The sequence below is a fragment of the Lepidochelys kempii genome, chromosome 6 (genome assembly GCF_965140285.1).
Source record: "Lepidochelys kempii isolate rLepKem1 chromosome 6, rLepKem1.hap1, whole genome shotgun sequence".
Classification (NCBI taxonomy): Eukaryota; Metazoa; Chordata; order Testudines; family Cheloniidae; genus Lepidochelys; species Lepidochelys kempii.
The window spans coordinates 114632433-114655122 of record NC_136385.1 but is presented as its reverse complement, the minus strand read 5'-3'; the positions used below and the strand labels follow the sequence as shown (position 1 = coordinate 114655122).

General features: G+C 42.8%; 1 protein-coding gene across 1 annotated transcript in view; it reads right to left on the bottom strand.

Moving 5' to 3' along the window:
- Window positions 1-1099: 1099 nt before the first annotated feature.
- TDRD9 (tudor domain containing 9) overlaps window positions 1100-22690 on the bottom strand; it is a 150905-nt gene continuing 129314 nt past the window's right edge. Inside the window, exons 30-36 of the mRNA XM_073349793.1 lie at window positions 15351-15421; window positions 14825-14934; window positions 14535-14631; window positions 11411-11549; window positions 10654-10772; window positions 3676-3748; window positions 1100-1622 (exon numbers count right to left, since the gene is read on the bottom strand). Of these exons, the coding sequence (XP_073205894.1) occupies window positions 1521-1622; window positions 3676-3748; window positions 10654-10772; window positions 11411-11549; window positions 14535-14631; window positions 14825-14934; window positions 15351-15421 (711 nt within the window). The 3' untranslated portion in view covers window positions 1100-1520. The remainder of the gene's footprint in view (window positions 1623-3675; window positions 3749-10653; window positions 10773-11410; window positions 11550-14534; window positions 14632-14824; window positions 14935-15350; window positions 15422-22690) is intronic.

Below are 22690 nucleotides of genomic sequence, written 5' to 3'. Positions count from 1 at the left end.
GCTGGGATATTTTGAGAGCCTAAGTGAATAAGGCACACAAATCCTACTGAATGTCCTTTAGCCAGTTTCAAAATCTCAACTTCACTGTTAATAAGAATCAAAAGTATCTTACTATTTATATCCAAAATTTCTGACATTATAGAGTACTATGTCCTGCAGAAGCTCTCACCAGTAACATCACAAAGTGTGGTACAGGTAGATGTATCCTTTCTCATTCCCCTGCTGACACTTCAATAATCTCTAATTGTGATTACTAGATGTAATATACTTTTAATCAGCACACTGTGCGCAGAAGTGCTGTGGTCTGAGCCATCCAGCAAGAAATGCAAGTTAGTGTTATTAAACACAGCTGGTTTCAGAATTTTGTCAACTTTTTTTTTTAAAATGCCCTTGAAAGGGGAGCAAAGGAAAGTGATGGTTACACTAGGTCATTGCAATTGTCTATTATATGGATGTTTCCCTTGACTCACAGTATCACTAAAATTACTGTTCTTTTAAGATTTCTTCACTTTAGCTTTGTTTCTCCGAGCTGCTAGCTTATTTACAGTGATTGGCACAACCAGCTACTGCTTTAACACAATTAAACTACTTTAAAAATACCTGTGGTATATTATGAATCTAGTGGCACACCAACAGTCATTAAATTCAATTTTTATTAACCAGGTTTATGAAGAGGAAGGGGAAAGACACCATACCTTATTTCCAATTGTGTGTTTTATTCTGAAGCTAGCAGCCTCATATTTTGAGCAGTAAAGACCTTGTGTTTTAGGGGACAGGAAAAAAGAGTGGAGGAACAGTGAATCAGAGGTTCAAAAAGATTTTCCCTCCACCTATGAAAAAATATGTACTTATGACTTATGTTTTGTGTCAAAAGTGTACCGTGCAAGTGATTATATCCAGCATGAGAGCTTTAATTATATACTATAGCTAAATCTGTACACAAATATGCCTTGAAGTCACCAGTACATAACTAAAATACCAGTGTCAATTAACTTTTTAATTATACAAATTAGCAAATTTGCTTTAAAGATTTAAAGATTTATTATTCAAACACCAGTAACAAACAAACAAAACATAAAATTCAACATGCAACTCAATATATTTTATCTCAAAGACAAAAAATCGTATTCATCTTTCACTGTTGTATACTTCAGTGAAAGAGCTAAACAACTCAGACTGTATCTATTTTCTCCCCTTTGGTTTATTGGGTGCTTTTTGAAAAGTTGTCTCAGAAACATTATTAAAAGAAAAGGAGCCTCTTGCTCTAAACAAATCTGTTCTATGAAAGGTATTTTCTGTATGTGTGTACCTTCATTCTTAATCTTTGGGAGAAAAGGCCATAATGTATTTTTTTAATCTTATTAATACACCCACTAGGACACTCCAAACTGAATACTACCTTCGTCTTTAGGATCAGAGGAATGTGGAGCCAACCTTTAAGGATCATACAGAAAACAGCAGTAAAATTAAACTAAAAACTGGCTTTAACCTCTCTTTCTTTTAAGGATTTATAGAAATATTTAAGTATTTAACACAACCAGCTTATGTAGCTGGTAAAGAAAAGTGTTCTTTCCTCTTTCATTCTCCCTTTCAGACTGGTCGATGATCAGTTTTGAATCCACCTGATGAAAAGAAGCAAAATTACAATGGTAGAAAGATGTAAGTTCATACGTTCTTACTCTGCAAACACAAGATTTTTCCCCCCACTATCTTGTTTTCAAATAACTTTTTGATTGTTCCAAATCATAGGAACTTCTCAAATTGTGTATGGCATGCTGAAAAATTAGATAAATATTACCATAAAAACCCAAACTCACATCATGGGATGCCTGTGTCAGAATTCTCCATTTCAGATCCACAGGCTTTACTTATCAAGTGGATAACTAATAATATAAGCATTTTGTAATTATATAAAATAAGATGACCTGGACCCTCAGAATTCAAATACACCTTGACATGTTGCTATATGGCTTACACAACAAATTGCTTTTAAGAAAAATTAAAAACAATGTAGATGAACAAAAGGTTATACTAGCATGTTCATTGCCCTATATAATTATGGCATGCTATTCTTCGTACTGCAGTAAAAAAAAATAAAAACTGTGAGTTGCTGTTCTTTGAATTATCAGGTCAAAATGAACACTCATGTACATGTGCATACTGTGAGAGGAATCAGTATAGAGCACTGCTTTAGCACTGCTTATATCCCATATACACCATGAAATAAGGATCAGTCATAGGTTTTTTTCAGCTCCTTAGACAGTTTAGAAGGGAAAGGAGAATGTATGTCTGTTAAAGGTAACTCAGCACTGTGGGGTTTAAGAGCATCTAAAAAAATATTAAGTGGAGTTTTCCCTGAGAGAGAGAGATGGCATAATAGCATATTTTGACACTGAGGACAGCTACTGAAATTTGAAAAATGAGTAGCAAGCACTACTTCTGCTTATGCAAGGTATAAAAGGTAGCAACATGCATACTCTGTACTAGAGCTGCAGAGGACAGATATTTTCTGTCCATTTACACTCCTATAACATCAGTATAGGACAACCTTACAGCAAAATTAAAAGAAAATAAACACTCCTCACAGTGAACTGTGAAGAGGATGAGCATATTTGCCCTCTGTGCTCATCCCATCTTCTCAGACTTTCCTTTCAAGAAGAGACCTAAACCCCTCACTTACCCATCTCAGAAAAGCACCCAGCTCCCTCCACCCCAAAGACACATGATACCCACTGGCCTGCCTTGTTCCTGCTGGTTCACTGACCACTAAGCTGGCCATGAACCAAATGTGGTGGGAATCTGGTTGCATGGGTAGACCCACTGAGGAAGTCAGGAACGATTTCTAACAGACTAGCAGGGCAGACTAGGGCTTACTCCAAACAAAAACCCTACTTCTGAGCTGCAGGAAACCCTTTGAAATCTCCAGACTACTACCTCCCTATGTGACCCTAAAACCAGCAGGTTTCCTGAAAGTATAAAAAGGAAATCCTGTTATACAACAATGGCCAGCAATAAAATCCAGCATATACTGTGGTGAGCTAACAATTCCAAAACAAGTAACAAATACACCAGTCACCAACTTTCCTTTCCTTTTGTTTAGTTTTATGCTATTTGATGGGAAATACCAAAAGGTTAATATCTAAAGGGGAAAAATATTCAGACAGTAATAAAATTTTTATCCTACTCAAGTAACAAATACACCAGTCACCAACTTTCCTTTCCTTTTGTTTAGTTTTATGCTATTTGATGGGAAATACCAAAAGGTTAATATCTAAAGGGGAAAAATATTCAGACAGTAATAAAATTTTTATCCTACTGAGCAGCAATCAATAAATGACAACTCCCTGCCAGAAACCATCCTTCACGGCAAATTTCTGAAGAGTTTTGTTTGGAAATAATGAATATTGGGGGTCAAAAAATTAAACAGGAATCATTACAAGAGCCAGATGGAGTGTATGGATCTGTCTATGCACATCAAATCCAAACCAACAATATTTGTACTGTTATCCAGATCATCTCTGCTCATAAGGTTAACACACATCAAAGGAATACACAGACAAAAACCATCTTAATTGTGACCATCAGATCCGAACCTAATGTAAGTCTCCAGATATGAAGGAATATTGTAATAACGCATTCCCATTTGCTTAGTTTTTTAGAAAATTGTAACCTTACCTGATTCCAATCATATGGTTTCCCATACCACTTGGAAGCAATTACTTGTCGAGGTTTTGTTTTGCAGATTAAACTGAAATTTCATAAAAATATCTTTAAAGTTAACTATATACCATTGGGTTTCTTAAACACCTAATGAAATATTTGAAAATTTATTACATTACTGTGCTGGATGAAATGTTAACATTTTCATCAAAAACAATGAGGAGTACTTGTGGCACCTTAGACACTAACAAATGTATTTGAGCATAAGCTTTCGTGGGCTAAAACCCACTTCATTGGATGCATGCAATGGAAAATACAGGAGATAGATAGCTAGATATACAAACACACACACAGAACATGAAAAAATGCGTGTTGCCATACACACTATAACAAGAGTTATATTAAGAGAGAGATCAATTAAGGTGAGCTGTTATCAGCAGGAGAAAAAAAAACCTTTGCCTTAATTGATCGCTCTCATAGTGTGTATGACAACACCCATTTTTTCATGGGGGGTGTGTGTGTGTGTGCGTGCCTATCTATATCTTTCGACTGTATTTTCCACTGCATGTATCCGATGAAGTGGGTTTTAGCCCACGAAAGCGTATGCTCAGATAAATTTGTTAGTCTGTATCAGTAAAAAGAATGAGGAGTCCTTGTGGCACCTTAGAGACTAACGAATTTATCTGAGCATAAGCTTTCGTGGGCTAAAACCCACTTCATCGGATGCATGCAGTGGAAGATACAGTAGGAAGGTATAGATACACACACACATACCATGAAAAACACACATGAAAAACACACCATGGGTGTTGCCATATACACTATAATGAGAGTGATCAATTAAGGTGAAGGTTTTTTCTCCTACTGATAACAGCTCACCTAAATTGATCTCTCTCTTAATATAACTCTCGTTCTAGTGTGTATGGCAACATCCATTTTTTCATGTTCTCTCTGTGTCTGTGTGTGTATATCTATCTATCTATCACCCTACAGTATTTTCCACTGCATGCATCCAATGAAGTGGGTTTTAGCCCACAAAAGCTTATGCTCAAATACATTTGTTAGTCTCTAAGGTGCTACAAGGACTCCTCATTCTTTTTGCTGATACAGATTAACACGGCTACCACTCTGAAACCTAACATTTTCATGTTAGCCTAATTTGTTCATTTATCTCATACTATATCTCTCCAGTGTGAGAAGTCACCAATAAAGTCATGCCCTAGCGAAACTGTTTTAAAACTGTATTCGGAGAGAAAAAATATTTGGTATAAGTTGTCTATTTGACAAAGTGCTACAATTTGCAAATGTCATTGATTCCATACATTTATGTACGCTTATTCATTTGGATCTAGTCTGGCTATTTTTAGATCATTTTGTTTTCCGTAACAACTCAATTATTATAGATTGTCTATATGCCCCAGTTATTTCCTCAAGCTGTGTGAAGTACAACAATGATGCATTTTAATTAATTCTGTCTAGATGTGTTTTTCAAATACACATTTTACTGTTAAGTAGTGGTGACATCTTGTAAATACAGTTAATTTAAAAAAACTGTAAAGGGGAAACCATGAAAGACTTAGCCTGAATAGTTTTATGCATGTAGTGTCTTTTCAGCAAGGCATTTTTTTCAGTGCATTAAACAAAAAAATATGAGAAAACAACTGAAACACAGGAGGAGAAAGATTTTATATAGGGAGAAAAATAAGATAAACAATGCAACAGTATTCTAGCAGATGGTCTCTTCCTTCAAAATCAGAGTATGCTCAGCTTCTGATACTTGGGGGGTGAGAGGGAAGTAAGATGTAAATTTACTTCTGAAATTCTGTTTCTGGATACTGTGTTTAGAGCCCTACAAAATTCACGGTCCATTTTGGTCAATTTCACAGACCCAGGGTTTTAAAAATCAATAATTTCATGATTTCAGCTATTTTAATCTAAAAACTTTCACAGTGTTGTCACTGTAGGGGTCTTGACCGGCCACCCAGCTCTGAAGGCAGCAGCACAGAAGTAAGTATGACATGGTATGGTATTGCCACCTTTACGTCTGCGCTGCTGCTGGTAGGGTGCTGCCTTCAGAGTTGGGTGCCCAGCCAACAGTCGCTGCTCTCCAGCTGCCGAGCTCTGAAGGCAGTGCAGAAGTAAGGGTGGCAATACTTCAACCCCCTAAAATAACCTTAAGACCCTCCCCCCCGCAACTCCCTTTTGGGCAGGACCCCCAATTTGAGAAACTCTGATCTCCCCCCACGAAATCTGGAAAACATAGGGTAAAAGCACACAAAAGACCAGATTTCATTGCCTGTGATGCATTTTTCATGGCCATGAATTTGGTAGGGCCCTAACTATGATCCACAAATCTTAAGACCAGGATAACTAAGCTTTTGGATCTTAACACTATTTCTTGTATGGCAAGAGATTTATCATCAGAACAATTTTCTACAGAGATGAAGGAAGTATGGGACAAGACTATTAATTTTTATCAAAGAACTTCAGCATTTTTGTCTTGTAGGGTAATATTTTAGATTCTGGTCCTTTTAACGAAGTTATTTTTATTTGGACAGATTTTTCTTTACATGGTATAAGAATATTTTAAATGAATCACTAACTAATGAACCTCAGGCATGTATTAATCAGTACTACTGAATATCATGACTTGTCCTATTAATTTTTTTTTTTAAGTTTTGTAAATACTGGGAAAAATCACAGACTGGCATTTCAAAGGTTTTGGGGTAGGCAAAAGCAGGCACGAAGAGGGTGGAAATAAGGGAAAGAGACAGAATGAAGGAAGACAGCGAATGGAAAAGTGACAGCTATGTGAATGGAGGCAGACACAAGTTTGTAGAGGTTTAGAGCTAACAAAGAAGAGCTGTGGGGATAAGCAATAAATTTAAGTGCAAGACCTGGGACGGATAGCTCAGCAGTTTGAGCATTGGCCTGCCAAACCCAGGGTTGTGAGTTCAATCCTTGAGGGGGCCATTTAGGGATAGGGGGCAAAAATTGGGATTAGTCGTGCTTTGAGCAGGGTGTTGGACTAGGTGACTTCCTGAGGTCCCTTCCAACCTAGATATTCTATGATTCTATTCTAAAAAGGGATTGTGGGTTAAAGTGTTCTAGTCTCAAAGTCCGTATCAAATATGCTCCGTTTAAAAAGACAGTATTTTTGTAAATGCTAGCCTTGTAAACCCAACAGTCCAGCTGGATTCATCCCTCTGCAGGCCAAGTTCTGCCCTCTACATCTATATAACTGGACTGTTTTCAAATGATTAGTCTTGCAGTTATAACTTCATAAATCATTATTCTGATGAATGAGAATGAACAGAATCCAGTTTCATTTCTCTTAGCTGTATTCAGCTTTGCAGTATTAACAGGAGTAAAATCCAATAGCAACTTAGACTGATTTTTAGAGCAGCTTTTGGTTTCATTGTGAGGTACTCTGCATTTCTGAAAGTAATACAATTATTACAATTATTAAAATTATTAGATAGGACTCTGAATACTGGGAGAAAATCTGTTGAGGAAGAAGGTGCCATTTTCAGTCATTTTTTCAGATTGAAATCACATTTTAAAGAGGAAAGAGATTGGTAAAGACTCAATTATATTCTATTTATTCTTTATATTGGTCAAGGCAGAGTAAATTTAGCACCAAAATGAGATTTTACTTGGTTTTGTCTGTAAATACAGCCTTACAAAATGGTTCTTACTCATTCCCATGGGGAAAAATTTTGACAGGTCAGTAAATTGTTGTTTCCTTCCACCTGCCTTTTACTACGGTAAGTGGAGGCAAGTAGATTTTGTGATTAAGCCAGTAATTTTCATGACTTTTGCCAGTATGATTAAAAACACCATGCTCTGTGCTTCTGAAGATATACCAGATGTGTAGGTATAACTGCATTAAAAGCACAGATTATGTCTTTGTTTGCTTGAGTCCTAGCTAATATGGTATAAACTCAAGAAGGTACATTTCTTAGCTATGTAACCCCAAAGCAGCAATTTGCTGCATAACTCAAGTCACTCAAGTTTACTCTTACATTGGCACGTGTGTCAAATTCTTCCAAGAACACTTCTTTCTAGCCTCTGGAATTTTGCCAACTGTTCTGCAGGTCTCAAAATAGGAGGTTGCCCTGTAAAGTCTCTGCCTGGTGCGCCTGCCAGGAAGTGCACCTGTACAATATGCCTCAGAAGTGCAACAATTATGAAGCTGTATCTTAGCTGTTTGGCTTGAGACACAAAAGCACTGTGGGACAGGACACTAAGGGCTGCCATGTCACAGACAACAGTGGCTGCTTAGCTTCACCAGAAGACAGTGACAGGTGCTGGATGCTGCCTAAGACAAACACACTTCCAGTATAAACACTGAACTCTGTGTCCCAATCAATTGACTGACAGGTCCGTTGCACAAATCCTTACAGTTGGCTACTCCAGCCTCTTTTCAGTCTCTGAAAAGTGCTGATGCCCTAAAGAATTCTTGCTACATGGCCCTCCAGAGCCTGTGGATATGGGGAAAGCAGTGGATGTGATATATCTTGACTTTAGTAAAGCTTTTGATACGGTCTCCCACAATATTCTTGCCATCAAGTTAAAAAGGTATGGATTGGATGAATGGACTACAAGGTGGATAGAAAGCTGGCTAGATTGTCAGGCTCAACGGGTAGTGATCACCAGCTCGATGTCTAGTTGGCAGCCAGTATCAAGCGGAGTGCCCCAGGGGGTCGGTTTTGTTCAACATCTTTATTAATGATCTGGATGATGGGATGGATTGCACCCTCAGCGAGTTCACAGATGACAATAAGCTGGGGGAAGAGGTAGATATGCTTGAGGGTAGGGATAGGGTACAGAGTGACCTAGACAAATTGGAAGATTGGGGCCAAAAGAAATCTGATGAGGTCCAACAAGGTCAAGTGGAGAGTCCTGCACTTAGGATGGAAGAATCCCATGCACTGCTACAGGCTGGGGACCGACTGATTAAGTAGCAGTTCTGCAGAAAAGGATCTAGGGATTACAGTGGATGAGAAGCTGGATATGAGTCAACAGTGTGCCCTTGTTGCCAAGGAGGCTAATGGTATATTGGGCTGCATTAGTAGGAGCATTACCAGCAGATTGAGGAAGTAATTATTCCCCTCTATTCGACACTGGTGAGGCCACATCTGGAGTATTGCATCCAGTTTTGGGCCCTGCACTACAGAAAGGATGTGGACAAATTGGAGCGTGTCCAGCGGAGGGCAACAAAAATGATTAGGGGGCTAGGGCACATGACTTACGAGGAGAGGCTGAAGGGAACTGGGCTTGTTTAGTCTGCAGAAGAGAAGAGTGAGGGTGGATTTGATAGCAGCCTTCAACTACCTGAAGTGGGGTTCCAAAGAGGATGGAGCTTGGCTGTTCTGTGGTGGCAGATGACAGAACAAGGAGCAACGGTTTCAAGTTGCAATGGGGGAGGTCTAGGTTGGATAAAGGAAACACTATTTCACTAGGAGGGTGGCAAAGCACTGGAACGGGTTACCGAGGGAGGTGGTGGAATCTCCATCCTTAGAGGTTTTTAAGGCCCGGCTTGACAAAGCCCTGGCTGGGATGATTTAGTTGGTATTGGTCCTGCCTTGAGCAGGGGGTTGGACTAGATGATCTCCCGAGGTCTCTTCCAACCCTAGTCTTCTATGATTCTAAAACCTGACTTCCGTTATTTACTAATCTACTTCACTCAAGATGTGTGGAGTGGATTTAAAGTTGGGGTGGACAAGTTAGTGCTCACATACATGAAAGAAGTTGAGACAGTAACCAGTGGCAAATCATATATTTGAATTGAGCAAGTACATCAAAGAAGGGAGTCACAGAAACTGCCCATATCAATTCTCTCTATATTCTATGCGACAGCAACCACTGTTTCCCTATTGCATTTTGCACTGGGGAACTCCACTTAAAGCTTCTCCTCCATCTTGACATGAAGCTGCATCATGAAATTGCCCCCACCTCAATTTGTTGCTTCGGGGAGGTATTTCCTTCTGGCAAACAGCCTAGCATCTTTCCTAGGTATGAAGGTACCATTGGAAATCTTGTGTGATAGTTAGTGCATGACTGCAAAAGAGGGTTGCTGGATGGCCGTTGTAAACAATTGCATTTGGATCAGTTTCATCACACAGGTGTATACAGAGATTAAAAGGTTTATTAAAGGTTTAGATATAGCACAAAGATGACTACCCTACATTCACAGAAACAGACAGGCTTGCTCAAAGCTTCAAGGACACTTAGCAGCTACATACTTTAGAGAATTGCCATAGTGACTCTTCATACTGGGGCTGGCTCCGTAGAAAGCTTTAGGAGACAGATAAACTGCAAGCTGCACTTATGCTAGATACCCCAAGTACTCTGCACTATATTGGTATCAGTTCCTTTGATTTGGTCATAAGAATCAAGGAAGGATTGCTGGAAAGAGGCAGGTGGCCTCAGTAACTATATTATTTTCTCTTGGGACAGATGCAACAAGGTAGGGTAAGGAAGGAGAATTCTAGCAATTATCTCTGCTAACACCTCCTCTTGGCACAGATTTGATGAGGGAGAGACAGCAGTGTGTACACCTCAAATGTAATCTGGAAGCAAAAGTCTCCAAGAGATTCCATCACAGGGGGAGAGGAAGAAACTCTCTAGGTTCTGAAGCCATGTGAGTTCCTGTCAGTCAGTCTCTAGAACAGGGAACTATATCCTGAGGAACAGGTTTTGCTCTTTAGTTTTTATGATTCTATTAACTGTTAGGCTTTCCTGTTGACCTAGTGTTACAGTACCAGTAAAATTATAAATAATGGAAACAGTAAGTCTAAAGCCTATATTAAAATGCTGAAAATAATTAATATTTTGAAAGCAAAAGCTCAAACTAGTGAATTTACTGCTTTAGAAACAAGCAAAGTAAATCAAGATGGCTAGTACCAGACAAAAGCGTGAAAACAAATGTGGATTCTGCTTTGCTATAAACTAAGAAAACAAAATTCTCACCAAGAAAAGTAGTCTTACCCTAAAAGTTTCTCACGAGCATTCTCTTGCAGCTGTGCAATTCTCTCTTGCCCAAAATACCTTGGGCCATTTGGGCCATCACAAACCAGTTTGTTAATGGCCGTTCTTAGGATGTTTATCTGTGAATATTTCAATGATAAATGATAATGAGCAGCCCAAAGAACATTTCCAGTTTAAATTCAGATTAGGGATGTGTGTGTGTGTATGTCTGTCTTTCTAGAATGGTTTAGTTAACACTGAAAGTTCATTTTTATATCAACATTAGCAAAGACATCTGAGAAAAGCTACGTATATAATTTTATATAAGAATGTCTAATATTTTATGACTAAATGGATTTTATGATTAAATGGCATTATTTTATACCAAAAATATAATTAAAAGGTTTAAATATCACACAGAAAAACAAAAAACCCATCTTGCATAGGAGTTGAGAAGCACAGAATTGTATTTGCTTCGTTACTGGCTTAATAATATACAACTGTCTACAAAGATAATAATGTACTGTATTCAATATTTGACTTTGTTCAATAAAGTTTAATGAAACCACCTCAGGGTTTTTAAACTTAGTTTCTGACACACAAGATCAGTTCAAGGTTATAAACAGGCAATTTCACTAAAAAAATTAGACAACTTTAAAATTCTGCCAAAGGTTGCTAGACTTCAAGTAATACAATTGCAAGAGCTAACAATTTCTGACATCTGCTAGATTTCAGACATGCACTACTACAACGAAAATAATCCATATGCATGTTTTACCTCTACTATGTCATCCACGCCAAACTGCACATCAAATGCCAGCTCCATGTCATGTTCTGGAAGCAGTGGGGTTCCAAGACTCTGATTCCACCCCAAACCACAAAGAACACCAGTAAAACTCCTTCCACTTTTATCAACCCTAAACAAAATGAAAACTTGAACTGGAATTTTGGAAAGATGAAATTGAAAAAAACAAAGCAACTTCATCTGGAACACCAAGAATCTAATTTACATCCCACATTAATATGAAGATAGATGCTCAGATTATATCTATACTGCAATTGCTGGTTTTGATTGCTACTCAAGAAGAGGTACACAAGTTAATTTAATCTAGATAACTTGGGTAACAGAGCAGTGAAGCTGCTGCAGAATACTGGCTGTACAAGCATGGCTGGAACTCTGGGCTTCATCGCTTCAAACCCTGAGCTAACTAGATTAAAGCTAGCTCAGGTGTGTCTACACAAGCGGCAATCACACCCTCATAGGAACAAACATTTGTATTGCCAAAGAAAACCCAAGTTTCTGGTACAGCCTAGCTTGTGGGATTTGTAAGGATCCCAGAACAATTTTTATGGCTCATGCAACACCCTGTCATGACATTACATCGTGATGCTGGGACAATGTATTGACATGCTGATGCAGTATCACAACAAAATAGTGTTCACATTTTCCCTGCATAACTAGTTTAAAAATGGCAAAGCTGTGACTAGCAGCTGCTCAATACTTAAAGAGTATTGAACATATACAGACCAGAACTTAGTTTAGGGAATCCCAGCATCCCTTGTGTTGAAATAGTGACCTGCACTGACCCCAGTTTGTGGCTTAAGGCTTATAACCCATGCCGTGCAACCTGTGGTTATTAGGTTTTCATTATACATTTCAGCTCAAATCTATATATAGAATCAAATGATTTTTTATTTCCTCCAATTTCTAATTCATGAATTTTTTATCTTTAAAGGCTTCCAACTTTCTCTGGCTTCTTCCAAGATGGGTTTGACCAGGAGAGCAGCAAGACACTGATAGGCTCTGAAAGTGCTATCCAGCACAAACGCTTTGTCAGCCTAGGATCTGATCTTGTGCTATTTAAGAACACAAGAATGTAAGCACAGCAATATTGGATCAGACCAATGGTCCATCTAGCCCAGTGTTCTATCTTCTGACAGTGAACAATGCCACATCCTTCAGAAGGGAATGAACAGAACAAGGCAATTTCAAACGGTCCATTCCCATCGTCCATAGAATCATAGAATATCAGGGTTGAAAGGGACCTCAGGAGGTCATCTAGTCCAACCCCCTGCTCAAAGCAGGACCAACACCAACTAAATCATCCCAGCCAGGGATTTGTCAAGCCTGACCTTAAAAACCTCAAAGGAAGGAGATTCCACCACCTCCCTAGGTAACGCATTCCAGTGTTTCACCACCCTCCTAGTGAAAAAGTTTTTCCTAATATCCAACCTAAATCTCCCCCACTGCAACTTAAGACCATTACTCCTTGTTCTGTCATCTGCTACCACTGAGAACAGTCTAGAGCCATCCTCTTTGGAACCCCCTTTCAGGTAGCTGAAAGTCCAGTCCCAGCTTTGGCCAGCTGGAAACTTAGGGACACCCAGAGCATGGGTTTGCATCCCTGACCACTTTGGCTAATAGGCATTGAGCCCTAAACTCCATGAATTTATCTAATTCTTTTTTTAAAACCCAGTTATATGCTTTGCCTGCCCATTATCCCATGGCAATGAGTTCCACAGGTTGACTGGGCATTGTGTGAAGAAGTACTTCCTCATGTTTGTTTTAAACATGCTGTCTACTAACTTCATCAGGTGACTCCTAGTTCTTTCGCTATGTGAAGGGGTAAATAACATTTCCCCATTCACTTTCTTCATACCATTCATGATTTTTCGACCTCTATCATATCCCAACCCCCTCATCATCTTTCTTTCTAAACTGAACAGTCTCAGTCTTTTTAATCTCTCCTCATTTGGAAGCTGTTCCATATTCCTAATCATTTTCGTTGCCCTCCTCTGCACTTTTTCCAATTCTAATAGATTTTTTTTGAGATGGGACAAGCAGAACGGCACGCCATGTGGGTATACCATGGATTTATGTAGTGAAATTATATTTTCTGTTTTATTAACGATCCCTTTCCTAATGGTTTCTAATTTTATTTATTTGATTTTATATAATTTTTTTTAAAAGAGGTTCTATCCATGGCTCTAGGTATCCCTGACTGTAATGGCCCTCACTTGTGGTTTGGCTGGGAAGCATGACCTAGGGGTCAAGGCTGCAACCCATGACTGGCAGGGGGGTTGTTGGTAACAAAGCCCGGGCCCTCCTACTCCATCAGGCTCTGACGCAGGATCCTTTAGGCTACCAGTGGTCTGGCAACCGAGGCTGCTTAAGGCTGTCATCCCTGGGCCACTTCCTATCTCCACCCTGGTCAGCTTAGTCCAAGGCTTTCCCTTGCTGGGTGAGTCCAAATCAAGAAAATAAAAGGAGATTACCGATGTCGAGGGTCTACATCCCCCTCTGACTGCTTCTGGGGTGGGTCCTCCTTTCCCTCCTGAAGGGCTCCTTTGGGGCAGTTGGGTCTGGGACATCAGCCTTCTCTCTGCTCTGTGCTGCTGAAACTGTGGGGTGCAGGTCTGCTCTATTCCAGGTCTGCCCCCAAATGAGCTGTTTCCCTGTCTTCTAATTCCTCCAACAGAAGGAGCATTTGCTGCAGGTGGGGGGGGGGGCAGGGCTGGCTGGGCCCAAAATAATCACTTAACCACTTGTTGCTCAGTGTGGGGTTTGTACACCCCATCACACTGACACAGGTGAAACTAATAAATTTAATAGCAACTTAGTCCCTCAACAGCCCCTAAAACACACAAAACTCCCGTTGCCCAGGCAGATCTAAGACTGGTACTGCTCCTTCTCCTCTAAGAGTTGCAGCAACATCTCAGGAACTTATACAAGTTTTCACGAAGGCAAACTCTGGAATCCCAAATTCATATATACATCCAATATTGTCAACTTAGCAATATAATATGCAACTGCCTGTAAGGGATGGAAGAAACAAGAGAAGTGTAGAAAGATGGTAGAGAACACACCATTCTTCTATTCCACTTAAAAAATGCATATATACCTGAGTTCTATAACAGGAGCAAATAACATACTGAGGAGTGCTGGTAGCCCAGGAATAGGAGGAATCAGAGATGTTTCTCTTAACAACATTGTAGTTCCTATTACAAAAAAGAATAAAAATTGATAATTAACAGAAGGCCTTGACAGCACAACCAACCTCTAAGCAGTTGGTAGACAGAATTTCAGGGACAGATAAAATTTAGTTCTATGGCTATTCATATGGACAATGCTAAGTAGTTAAAGAAAAGAAAGGGAGAAAAATAAGGAACACATGTATATATTTAGAATTACCAGTTGCATTTACTGATACAGAAGCAGCAACCAACATTTTCTGAAATGGATCCTCAGGAGTATTGTTGATAATTACAGAGTTTATACTTTCCCTTTCTATCCAGATACATCTAGGAAAAAATGACAAAATATATTAACTGGCAATAAGAAAGAAAAGTCAGTAGAAATGTGTATCTACAAATCCTTTTAAAGATATGAATCTGCCATAAGTGTGCAAAGTCAATCAAACTCACTCTAGTTAATGAGTCAAGTTTTGAACGAATCCAGGCTCCCAGCCTTGTATTCTAGATATTAAATACAATTTCTGTGCACATTAGAACTGCGTCAATAAACTCTCCCATTCTTCTCAGAACTTTTAACATTATGTATGTTTGTTTTTTTTACTTCTACAGAGTTTCATAGTATTTAAGCATAACAGTGAATTAATAAAAAAATTAAAGATGTGAAAATGTGTATTCCAGTAACTTTTATATCAATACAATGACCTATGGTTTGCCTGCCATTCACAACAAAAGCTTTATCATACCTGAATCTGGAAATTTGGGTCATGCTGTGACACTTCAACTCATAAGGATTGAAGGGGCCATGAAGTGTTGCCTTTGAAACAAGACAATTCAAGTAAGTTTTAGTTTTTAGATGAAAATAAATAAAAAATAATATATTATTTTAATACTTTATTGAGCATATACTAACATCCAATGTTTTCAAACCTGGATGCATAAAGTTAAGTTCCTAAATTTATATCTAGGCACCTAAATAAAAATTACTCTTTTCACAGGAGCTGAGCAATCACAGTTTCTCAGTAACTTCAGTAGGAGCTGGAGTTCTATACCACCTCTGAAAATAAGGCCATCTGTATTTAAGTGTCTAGGTTCCCAATCTTGTAGACACTACGCACATGCTTAACTTTTTGCATGAAAGTAGTCCCATTGAGTTCTATGGGGCCACTCATTTGTGTGAACTGAACATGTATGTGGGTGTTGGGAAGACTGAAATATAAATCAGGGGTCTAACTTCTGACTCCAGATTTGAAATTTTTTTATATATATATATATATACACATATACATATACATATACATACATACACACATACACACACACACACATAAATAAAAATAAAAGTGAGGATTAACTCAAAATCAGAGTACAGTACATGACACTTTTACATAATGATCAATACTCACTGTTTAGTTATGGCTATGCTTTCTTATGAGATGCAACCAAATTAACAGTTTTGAGTTTGCCTGGGCCATCTACTGCATCACCAACAGCACTTTGTGTGCTGCAGTAACTTTGCATCACCAGATCTATATTCATCTACTTAGTAGGAAACCAAGGGCAGAACCTATTTTCCATATGTATTTACATTCAAGTTATCAGAAATAAATGTGCAGAACCACAGCATTTGCTTTAGGATGCGCGTGTGCCCACGCTCTCTCGACTGGAGAATGCATAGCGGTGTCCATGGGCCTGTGTCTGCATAGAAGAGCACCTCGTGCCTCCAAACAAGGGCATGTAAGGAGGTGCAGACCTGCCGCTCCTCAGTTCCTTCTCACTACAAAGCAGAGCCTCCACAGCTCAGGGGAAGGAGGGCGGGAGGTGGAGCACCCATTGGAACAAGACTTCCTGAAGAACTCAAGTTACTGTAAGGTAAGTAACCTTTCCTTCTTCTTCAAGTATGTGTCCCTGTTGGTGCTGCATGGTAGGAAACTCCCAAGCAGTAACTCAATGAGGGAGGTGGGTGCGGAGGAGGTAAGTCCAAGATGGTTTGGAGGTCTGAGTCACCAAAGTAGTATCATCTTGGAAGAAAATGTAATGCTTGACAAAGGTATGAATGGAAGATCATATTGCAATCCTACAAATTTCTGTTCTCCTTCAAAAGAGCTCTAAATGTGGACTGAGCTCTAGTGGAATGTGCCAACAGCATGAGGGTGGTGCATCCCAGCTGATCCACAGCAGGTTAAGACACAACCAAAATCCCATTTGGACAGTCTTTGAGTGAAAATAAGTTGATCCTTCATCCTTTCTGCAAATGATACAAATAACCTAGGAGTGGCCTGTAAGGTCTTAGTCCTGTCAAGGTAGAAGGCAAGGGCCCTTCTGAAATCTCGTGTATGTACGCTGTCTCCTCGGAGGTATGAAGTTTTGGGTAGAACGTTGGCAGGCAAATCTCTTGACTTATGTGGTATTCCCAAGAAATCTTTAGGAGGAAGCAAGGATAGGGATGCAGTAGAACTGGTGGTATATGGGGGTCAGCCACAACAGTACCAAGCTCTCCCATTCATCTAGCTGAAGTGAAGGCTATGAGGAACGGAGTCTTGAGGGAGATATGGACAAAAGAATAAGTAGCCATGGTTTCAAATGGAGATTTCTTCAGAGCACTGAGAACCAAACCGAGGTCCCATTGGAGGGCCTGGTTCCGTATGGGTGGAAGAAAACAAGATGTATAAGCCCTTGAGGACTCTAGTTATACTAGGGTGGGCGAAGACTGAGAAGACTTTGATGGCTGTTATAGCGGCCAGATGTACTCTGACTGAGCTCATTGACTAACCTTTTGTCTAAATCCAACAGATAGTCCACGATTTTGGAGAGTGAAACCTCTGAGGCTTGGGGAGAATGAAGAGAACATCAAGAGTGGACAAGTTTCCACTTCTGAAGGTAAGTTTTGTGAGTACAAGGTTTCCTGCTAGATAGGAGAACTGACTGGACCTAACGCAAACAGGTTAATTTCATGCTCAATAACCAGCTAAGAACCATGCTCAAAGATGAGAGGTAGGGAGGGGTCAGGGTTCCCAAGTTCCGTGACAGGAGATCCTTCCTAAGAGGAAGTTGAAGAAGTGTTGCCATGGAGAGGTGGAGCTAGTTCTATTACCACACTTATCTTGGTCAGGATGGCACTATGAGGATAACCCTTGCTCTTTCCTGATGCAGTGTAAATGAAGTCTTGAGAATCACAGGTAGAAGTGGGTAAGCAATATAAAATATTTGGCTTTGGTGTTCTGAGGGCACCACCCAATAGCGTTGAAACCATATCCTCCCTTGCAACAGAAAAAGACAACATTTCACATTGTTTGGGGTGGCAATGAGATCTACTTCTGGGGCTCCCCAAGCCTGACAGATGTCATGGGAGACAGTTGAACTTCCATTCATGGACCTGAAGGAAGCATTCGCTCAGGAAGTCTGCAATAGCCTTCTGTTGGTTTGGAAGACAGATAGCAGGGATTTCTATTTGACAGAAAATGCACCAGTTCCACAGCATTAATAACTCTGTGGATTAGGTACTCCTGGGGGAATTCTGTGCCAAAAAATTTAAAATTTTGCATACTAACTTAAAATTCTGCAAAATCCTGCATATTTTATTTGTCAAAATAACACAATATAATCACTCCACTTTCAATTATTTTGGTAACTTATTGCAAAATACCAGCCAACAACTAGGTCAACAATACACACAACAACTAAAGAGATTCCCCTAGGAGTAGAGTTAAAGAAAAGACAGTTAGCTTTTCTGTAACTGGTGTTCTTCAAGATGTGTTGCTCATGTCTATTCCACAATAGGTGTGTGTGCTTGCCACGTGCACCGGTGCCGGAAGTTTTTCCCCTACCAGTACCCGTGGCGGGAGCGCCCCCCCCCCATGACCCCGCCTGGCGCGGTATAAGGAGTGCTGCGCTCCCCTCACCCTCAGTTCCTTCTTGCCAGACAACTCCAACAGAGGGGAAGAAGGGTGGGATGTGGAATAGACATGAGCAACCCATCTCGAAGAACACCAGTTACGGAAAAGGTAACTGTCTCTTCTTCTTCGAGTGATTGCTCATGTGTATTCCACAATAGGTGATTCCAAGTTTTATCTGTTGGAGGTGGGTAGGAGTTCACAAGTTCTCGGGACGGAATACCGCCCCGCCGAACCCAGCATCATACCTGGCCTGGGAGACGATCGCATAGCACAAGGTGAACGTGTGAACTGAAGACCACGTGGTGGCCCTACAAATGTCCTGGATGGGGACGTGGGCCACGAAAGCAACCGATGAGGCCCGCACCCGAGTCAAGCGTGCCCTCACAATGGGCGGCAGGGGAATCATTGCCAGCTCATAACGGGAACGGATGCACGAAGTGATCTGCTTAGAAAGCTGCTGAGTGGAAATCACCTGATCCTTCGCGCACTCAGCCAAGGCAATGAACAGTTGCAAAGACTTTCTGAATGGCTTGGTCCGCTCAAGGTAGAAAGCCAGAGCACACCTCAAGTCAAACATGTGGAGACGGCGTTCCTCACTAGTCGCATGAGGCTTGGGGCAGAGGACTGGCAGAAAAACGTCCCGACCCATGTGGTAGGCGGAGACCACCTTCGGGAGGAATGCGGGGTGTGGGTGGAGCTGGACCTTGTCCTTATGAAAAAACATATATGGCGTTTCGGAGGTTAGGGCCCTGAGCTCCGACCCTCCTGGCCAACGTGATAGCTACCAGGAGGCCACCTTCCATGAGAGGTGAGACCAGGAACACGTGGCCAGTTGTTCAAACGGGGCTTCCATAAGACGAGCCAGCACCAGGTTTAGGTCCCACTGTGGAACCAGGGGCTTGGAATATGGGTAGAGATGATCCAAACCCTTTAGAAACCGGCCAGTCATAGCATGGGAAAACACCGTGTGCCCTTGCATCGGGGAATGAAAGGCCGATATGGCCACCAAGTGTACCCTGACTGATGAGGGCACCAGTCCCTGGGCCCTCAGGTGGAGGAGGTAATCAAGGATAAGCTGGATCGGGGCGGCCGTTGGGGAAACACCCTGGCCTGCCGCCCACCTCGAAAACCGAGACCACTTCGCCACATAGGAGCAGTGAGTGGAAGGCCGTCTACTTTCGAGGCGGATGCGCTGAACCTGTTCCGAGCATGTCCTGTCCTTGCCACCTAGCCACTGGGCAGCCATGCCGTGAGGTGAAGCATTGCTAGATTGGGATGGAGGAGGCAGCCCTGGTCCTGAGAGAGCAGGTCCGGGTGGAGCGGCAACTGCCATGGCGGAGCTACCGCCAACCCCGAGAGGGTCCCGTACCAGTGCTGCCTGGGCCACGCCGGGGCAACGAGGACGACCCTGGCTTTATCCATCTTTATTTTCTCCAGGACCCTGCTGATCAGAGGGAACGGGGGGAAGGCGTAAAGGAGCTGGCCTGACCAGGACAGGGTAAAGGCATCGGACACAGCGGCTCTCCTCAGCCCCCCCAGAGCAGAACTGGGGGCATCGTCGGTTCTGCCAGGTCGCAAATAGCTCCAGCTGGGGAGTACCCCCCTTCAGAAGAGCAGGTGAGCCACTTCCGGTGGTAGAGACCACTCGTGCTGAGAGGAAAAATTCCTGTTCAAGCAATCCACCCTCACATTCCAGGCACCCGGCAGGTGAAAGGCTTTTAGGTAGATGTCGTGGGCTATACAGAAGTCCCACAGACTGAGGGCTTCATGGCGGAGGGCAGAGGATCAGGCCCCACCTTGCCTGTTGATATAGAACATCGAGGCCGTGTTGTCCGCGAGGACCCTGATTATCTTGCCCTCCAGGTGCGAGCGAAGGCCATACATGCCAGTCGCCCTGCCCTGAGTTCCTTGACGTTTATATGAAAGGGTAGGTCTTGTAGAGACCACAGGCCTTGGGTCTGAAAGTTCCCCACATGGGCCCAACCCAGGTCCGACACGTTGGACACCAGCTCCAATGACGGGGCCCTGTCCCTGAACGGGACCCCTTGGAGCATGTTGTTTGGGGCGGACCACCACCGCAGGGAGGTGATCACCGAGTTCGGCACGGTAAGGACTTTGTCCATTCCGTCTATGGCCTGGGAGAACTGCGAGGACAGCCAGAGCTGGAGGGGCCTCATTCTGAGTCTGGCGTGACGGACACATATGTGCATGCAGACATGTGACCCAGCAGTTGCAGGCAAGCCCTGGCTGTCGTCACCAGGAACCTTGTGACCGAGTCGATGAGCACTTTCAGGGTCTCGAACCTGTCTGGTGGGAGAGAGGCCCTGGCCAATGTTGCGTCTAGTAGCGCCCCGATAAACTCTATGCATTGGACCGGGACTAACGTGGACTTGGCGTGGTTTATCAACAGGCCCAGGGCAGTACATGTGGAGAGGAGAAGCACCACATAATCTGTCACCTGCGACCGGGAGGTGCCTTTGACTAGCCAGTCGTCCAGATATGGGGATATTTGGACCCCCTGGTGTCTGAGGTAGGCCACTACCACCACCATACACTTTGTAAAGACCCCGGGGGCAGTGGACAGACCAAATGGTAGGACCATGAATTGGTAGCGACTGCCCCATCACGAAACGGAGGAAGCGTCTGTGCCCCTCGAATATGTGGATGTGGAAGTACGCGTCCTATAGATCAAGGGCAGCGTACCAGTCCCCGGGATCCAGGGAGGGTATAATGGAGGCCAGGGAAACCATGCGGAACTTGAGTTTCACCATGTAGTGGTTCAGGCCTCCCAGGTCCATGAGGGGCCTGAGCCCCTCTTTGGCCTTCAGGATAAGGAAATACCGGGAGTAATACCCCTTGCCCAGGAACTCCTTGGGCACCGCCTCTATAGCTCCTAGATCCAGGAGCCGCCCCACCTCCTGCTCGAGTAGAGCCTCGTGAGAGGGGTTCCCAGGAGGGACGGGGGGAAGGGCGGTTGGGCAGGGAGGAGGTAAACTGAAGGGTATAACCTCGGGAGATGGTGTTGAGGACCCATCGGTCCAAGGTGAGCCATGACCATTCAGGAGGAAAGCACACAACAGATTGGAGAAAGGGAGCTTTATTGGCGGTAGGTCCCTACTGAGAACTGGTGGGGTATCCCGGAGCATCCCGTCAAAAACGCTTTTTGCCGGCCTGCTTGACCTTAGAAGACCCAGGCTTGGGGGCAGGCCGGGATTGCCGATGCGGGCGCTTTCTATAGCCTCACTGCTTTCTGTGGGCGACCTCATACTTCGGGAGGGCAGCCACCTGCTGCGGCTTGAACTTGGGTTTTGTCAGAGAAGGGACATAGAGGCCCAAGATCTGGAAGGTCGCGAGGGAGTCTTTTATGCCATGCAGCCTTGTGTCTGTTTCCTCAGCAAACAGAGCCTTCCCATCGAAAGGGAGATCCTGCATGGATGACTGTGCTTCGCTGGAGAGTCCAGAGAGCGGAAGCCGTGACGCCCATCTCATGGACACCACTGAGGCCCTGGACCACGTGGCCGGGGCCACTGCATCCGAAGCGGCCTGCAGGGATGCCCTTGAGGCCACCGCCCCTTCCTCCACAAGCACCTTAAACTCCTTCTTATTGTGCTTCCGCAGGGAGTCCTCAAAACTTGGGGAGGGATTCCCAGAGGTTAAACTCGTAGTGACCCAGAAGACCCTGATGGCTTGCTACTTGTAGCTGAAAGCTTGACGACAAATAAACTTTTCTCCCGAAAGTATCCAGCCTCCGAGAGTCTTTGTTCTTGGGTGTCGGGGCTGGTTGCCCCGCCGCTCCCTGTGCTTGACCGACTTGACCACCAAGGAGTTGGGCGCCGGGTGGGTATGCAGATATTTGTGTCCCTTCGTGAGTACAAAGTACTTGCGCTCCGCCTTTTTAGAGGTGGGAGCCAACGAGGCTGGTGTTTGCCACAGGGCATTTGAAATTCTTGCCACCCCTTCATGGAGTGACAAGGCCACCCTGCCCGTTGCTGAAGGGGACAGCACATTGAACAGGAACCGTCTGAGGGCTCTTCCATCTCCTCAGCCTGGAGGCGGAGGCTCGCTGCCACCCTTTTTAGGAGGTCTTGGTGGGCCTGGTAGTCCTCCTGTGGGACAGAGGTGAGGAAGGACAGGACCACACCACATACCCTTGCTGGACAGTAGAGGAGATGTTTCTGTAGGAGGGGGTG